The sequence below is a fragment of the Pinus tabuliformis genome, chromosome 1_1, assembly GCF_031772625.1.
Source record: "Pinus tabuliformis cultivar Carrire ecotype Pingquan chromosome 1_1, CPIR1, whole genome shotgun sequence".
NCBI lineage: Eukaryota > Viridiplantae > Streptophyta > Pinopsida > Pinales > Pinaceae > Pinus > Pinus tabuliformis.
This window is the reverse complement of record NC_142297.1, coordinates 481,914,330-481,920,192: the sequence shown is the minus strand read 5'-3', so window position 1 is coordinate 481,920,192 and position 5,863 is coordinate 481,914,330. Positions and strand designations below refer to the sequence as shown.

Genomic DNA, 5,863 nt, shown 5'->3' with positions numbered 1-5,863 from the left:
GCTTTATGTAGCCTGGGTATCCATCGTTCTGGATCCAAAGACCATCTTATATGGACTGTTCCAAACGCAAAGATGCATGATCGTGTTAAAGACATTTATGTTGATATGATTTCCTCAAAAGCTCTAGGCTCCAGTCCTTTTTATCCCCTGTGCTTATGGAAATCGGGATGCCCTCTCAAAATGATTCTCTTTTCGTGGCTGGTCTTCAACAACAGAAATCTGTCATGGGAGAACTTGAGGAAGAGAACCTGGCATGGCCCGAGCAGATGTTCTATGTGTGAAGCTGCGGAGGAATCTAATCTCCATATGTTCTTCCAATGCAACTCTTCACTTCAGATCTGGTATGAACTATCTCTGTTTTATGGTTTTCCTCACGTTGTCTTTGCTTCAGTACAGGTTGCTTTTCAATGGTGGAGCGAGCAAAAGCACTCTTGGCGATCTTTGTTTATTATTGCCTTGTGGTGCTTATGGAAATGGAGGAATTCCAAATCTTCCAAGAGTCAAAGGAGCCTCTTAAGTCAACTTTGCAGCGTATAATGGCCTTTCAAGACATGATGCCTTTGAAAAAAGCCAGGGTGAAAAAGGATTGCAAAAATGTGCCTGATGACATTTCCATTGCTGCTCCCTGTGCTTTCTTTGATGGGGCCGAGCAGAATAATATTTGTGGATGTGGAGTCCACATTATTATGGACAAGAAGCTGCAATACTTTCTATCCTGGAATGGTGGGATTGGCTCAAACAGCTTGGCCGAGGCAAGGGCTCTTGTAGGACTGCTTGCCTTCTGTGTATTTTTTGACATCCAAAGCATTTCAATTTTTGGTGACTCGAAATCAATGATTGATCATGTTAGGGGAGCTTGCCACATCAGCTATCCTCATTTGTCTGGATGGTTAAACAGAATCATGTATTTTTGGAGAAATATAAAACAACGCTCAATTCACCATATCCCTCGCTCCCTAAATGATCAAGCTGACCATCTGTCGAAGAAGGGTCTATCTATGGCGTCGGGTTCTTGGTCTATGATGATCTCTAATGATGATTATTCTTGTCTCATCCAGGACTTCTTCATCCCAGGAATATGATCCTTTTTCCTTCATCCATCTGTTTACCTGTATTGCATATAGTTCCTTTTGTTATATATGTTTAAGACAGTTGCTAATCTTGTCTTCGATACCTTATTGCACTGATTTTGAATGTTAGTGTTGATCCCTTTTGGGACATCCTATGACTGTAAGTTTTTGATTCATATGCATGCAAGGTGTTATGATCCTTGTCATAACTTATGTACTCTTTATATCGTCTCAATATAATTCTATGAAGATTTTTCTCTCTGAAAAAAAAAAAAAAAAAAGTGTTGAGTACTTTAATGGTGTGATTTTTTTTAAAAAAATTTGTAAATTGTAGCGTGGTGTGAAATTTGATATTTTTAATATTAATATGATAATATTTTAATGGTGTGATTTTTATTTTTATTCTTATTTTTTTTAAATTTTGTAAATTATAGTGTGGTGTGAAATTTGATATTTTTAATGTTATATATATTTTTAAAATTATGAAAACTAGTATATGCTTAAAATTAAAAAGCCTTATATTAATGCAAGTACAAAGGTCCTAACATTATCAAATAATTTGTTTTTAGATTGCAAATATGAGTTTTACTATTATAATATATAACTTGTTTTTAAAATAATTAAATTAATAAAAACTATAGAAAAAATAAAAGATATATCTGATATATATTAAGACAAATAAATCTTAAAACTAGTAAACGATCCATATACTTTTTCCTGAAAACTTTATATTTGGAATCTAAAATACTCTACTCCATATGTATTTTTCGTGTGCAAAACTAACATTAAAAAAAATACAGTTATTAAAAGGTTTTTAGAAAAATAAAAGCTTTCATGTATTTGCAAGCCAAACCATCAAGTTGTTACAGGTTTGTTGGAATATCGGCGAAACATTGCTTTTTAGTCTTCTGGATCAAACAGAAGGCCTGGATCCCTACATACATTCATTAATTATTGAAGCCCGCAATGGACATAAAGTACGTCATATACAACATCCTTGTCAGCGTACATCACTGGTGCAGTTGTGCAGGCCCCAATGGAAAAACTGCAACCAAATGTGGAAAACCCTGCAGATCACAACGAAGCCTCTACGTTCAGATCGAAAGTTTCAGCGGGGCGATTATCATATGCATCCTTTGAAAAGGAAGATGTTGCAAGATGGTTAGCAGGTTTAATACTTTGCTTTCCCTTTTCCTCACAACTGCTGCTCCCATTCTCCTTCCTGTGAAGACTGTATATATCCTTTTGTGCAGATGTTGTATGCTTACCTCCACATTTACAGAAGTCCTCCCATTCGAAGGAGGGTATCCATGGCGATTTAGTTTTCAGAACTTTAACACCCAAGTCTTCAGCTGACATGGATTTAGAGTTCGAAAAATCCCAGTCCGCGTGCCTGGTTTTCATATAGTGAATTCTATCTAACACACCCACAAATTCTTCGAAATCGTCTCCAGAACTCTCTAATCCGGTCCGCTGGCGTTGGCTCTTGGCCTCCACTCTATCTGTTTCACTTTCTGAAGGCCATTGTTGAGCTGAAGCACTTGGCTCCAACTCGAACATTCGCTTTTGTCCATTGGTGGAGGACATGGATCCAATACAAATGCTTACTCAAACTTCAATCCAACAACTGAAAGTAACACTGATATCTACACACGGAAATACCGAAATCTCACAAGGTAAATAACGAAAGATTCTCATTGTTTAGAAACAACTCTGGAAAACTTGATAAGAAACAACGTTTATATAGAACGAATGGATTCGGTGAGACAACAGTTTGTTCGAGAGAAAATTGAGCATATCAACGCAGGGGACCGCAGAGAAAATTGAGCATATCGAGACGAAAAATACGGGACCGCAGCGTATGAATGCACATGGCCAGAGTCACTCCCCTGTTTGTCCAATCAATTTTATTAAAACGGAGGATTTTTCAAACCAGGCAGAGGGAATGACCATTTCTCTCGTACTTCACCGCTGGAAAAAGCTTTCATTTTGCCATAACTAACGTCATGAAGATGACGCAAGCTTTAAATTTCATTAAATTTCGCTGAGCACTATTGAAAATGTAGTTACAGCCACTCTCTCACATTGGCCGAACAGTATTGAAAATGTAATTAGAGCCACTCTTTCATGTTAATAAAAGGGTGGAATATTTTTTAAAACGGTTTTTATTTGGTTAAGGTTTTTTGTAAGTATAAAGAAAAAGCGAAAGGCTGCCCTTCTGAACCTCGGAGGATTAGTTGACTAATTATTTCAAGTTGTCTGACAACTAAATGATAATAACTTACCCTTCCAAAACAAATAAATTAATAAGTCCAAAACTCCATGGGCCCAACATCGTTTTTTGTTCTACTTATATTGAAAAGAACGCGTTGATCCCTACATTCCTTAATTATTGAACACTCCAATGGAGATGCAGTACGTACATCACAGTTTTGCAGGGTACATCAGTGGTGCAGAGGCCAATGGAAAAACTGCAAGCAAATGTGCAGAACTCTACAGATCTTGACGAACCTAGCGCCTTCCAAAACAAATAATAAATCCATCACATTCGTGCTTAGGTCAGCAGCTCGAGTTTTCAACCCTTCGCATGAGATTCCTCTGCACGGTGTTCAAAATATATGTAGGCCGCTTTTTCGCGTTAAGCACCATTGAATTATATTTTAAAACAGTTAGGTTGGGTACAATAAAACAGAGCGTTTGACCAGGGGTATGCCATATTTACAGTAATTATGGCGGAATGACATGAAAGGCAGCATTTTTTTTTATCATTTCTTAATTTGGTTTTGAGAAGACGGTCCACAGTTTCATCACAGAATGAATACAGTTTTGAGAAAACCAGAATTTTTTTAGGAAAAATACTAGACAGTAAGAAAAGCAAAATTTTTAGTTATCAAATTTTATTTTGAAGTGTAAATTTATTTTAATTATAAATTTAGATGTATGTTGAGGAATTAAGTTTTTCTTCCTAAATTTATTTGAATTTCAATTTAGATATATGTGGAGGAATTAAGTTTTTTCTTTAAATTTATTTTAATTCTAAATTTAGATATAGGTTGAGGAATTACTTTTTTTTTAATTTATTTTAATTCTAAATTTAGATATAGGTTGAGGAATTACTCTTTTTTTTTAATTTATTTTAATTCTAAATTTAGATGTAAGTCGAGGAATTAAGTCTTTCTACCTACAGTATGTCATAACAATGTTTTAATTATAATAATTTTTTACTTATAGTTATGATTTTTAATTATAATTTTCTCTAATGTTTTTTATTTTTATTTTCATATTTAATATAAAAAAATTAATTTTTTATTTAAATATAATATTTAAATATTTCTAATAAATATTCAACAATTTGTTGGGTAATAGTGAAACAAATAAAACTGAACTATCATTAATTTTGGGACTTGAAAAAATTTCAATATTTTTCTTTAACCAGAAATTTTCTATTATTTCTTTTTACATAACAAGTGACACACATAATAAATAAGAATCATAACTCTGTTGTAATTGCTATTGAAAATTACCTTTTCTCTACTTAGTTACAAATTTACAAGCTGTAACCCATTAAATAAGTATGAGTAATTTAACATTTAATAATAATGCAAAAGAGCAAATTAACATTTATTTAATATTTCATACAGCTTTGGACCATCTTATCATATTTACAAAATGGTTTTATAAATTAAATAAACATCTTACTTTGATGAATTAGAGTAGTTCATATTATAAAATTGTTTTCAAGTTTGGTTGAAAAAAAAAAAATTAAATAAACATCCTACCTTGATTAGAGTAACTCATATCATAAAGTTGTTTTCAAGTTTGTTGAAAAAAAAACGTTTTTTTTTATAAAAACTAAAAAAAATCTACGGCAAAACCAAATATGCATCGCTTTTCTGAGTCCCAAATCTTATAAAATTATAATTGAAATCAGTGTATCGATGACCCTTTTCCATGTACAAAGTCCATTTAATCCCAAATGTATGTAGAACAACATGAGCCCAACATTGTTTTTAGTTCTACTTATATTGAAAAGAATGCCTTGATCCCTACATTCCTTAATTATTCAACCATCCAATGGAGATGCAGTACGTACATCACAGTCTTGCAGGGTATATCAGTGGTGCAGCAGTGCAGAGCCCAAGGGAAAAACTGCAAGCAAATGTGGGAAACCTTACAGATCATGACGAAGCTTTTACCATCCTCAATAGTGTGTAATCATTATGTTTTTGTCTTAGAAAGTTATGGAAATTTTGATTATATTTTATTTGTAGGGATTTTTGTAAACAAATAAAAGTTATTAAAATTTATAATTTTTGGTATCTTACAAATTTTTGATAGTGCTAAATTTATTTCAACTATCAAAAATATAATTTAAACAATATTTTTATAATTAAAAAAAATAAAAAAAATTGTCACCAATCTTCCGCCTCCTTTAATTTAAACCATATTTCTATAATTAAAAAAAAATAAAAAAATAAAAAAAATTGTCACGGATCCTCCGCCTCCTCTATGTTCACATCAAAACGAAAGCGTTGCAAAACGGTTAGCAGGCTGAATCTTTGCTTTCCCTATCCCTATCCCTAAGGACTGTTTGTCCAATCAATATTAAAACAGAGGATCTTTCAATGCAGGCGGAGGGCAGGACCACTTTTCTGGGGAGTTGTCTATAATGCGACTTTTTGGAGATTCCGTTGATGGAATCCGCGGAAGAAATTGAGGTTAAATCTTGATTTGTTGCAGTTAAAATGGTTTTTTAATTGCATATTTGGATTCAGCACCCTCGAAAACCCCTG

At 33.3% G+C, this 5,863-nt stretch overlaps 1 protein-coding gene across 1 annotated transcript; it reads right to left on the bottom strand.

The window, feature by feature from the left end:
• Positions 1–1,968: 1,968 nt before the first annotated feature.
• On the bottom strand, positions 1,969–2,759 carry LOC149213855 (uncharacterized). Its single transcript, XM_089390815.1, has one exon. It carries the CDS (start codon positions 2,655–2,657, stop codon positions 2,145–2,147), a length of 513 nt encoding a protein of 170 aa, XP_089246941.1. The 5' UTR covers positions 2,658–2,759; the 3' UTR covers positions 1,969–2,144.
• Positions 2,760–5,863: the final 3,104 nt, after the last annotated feature.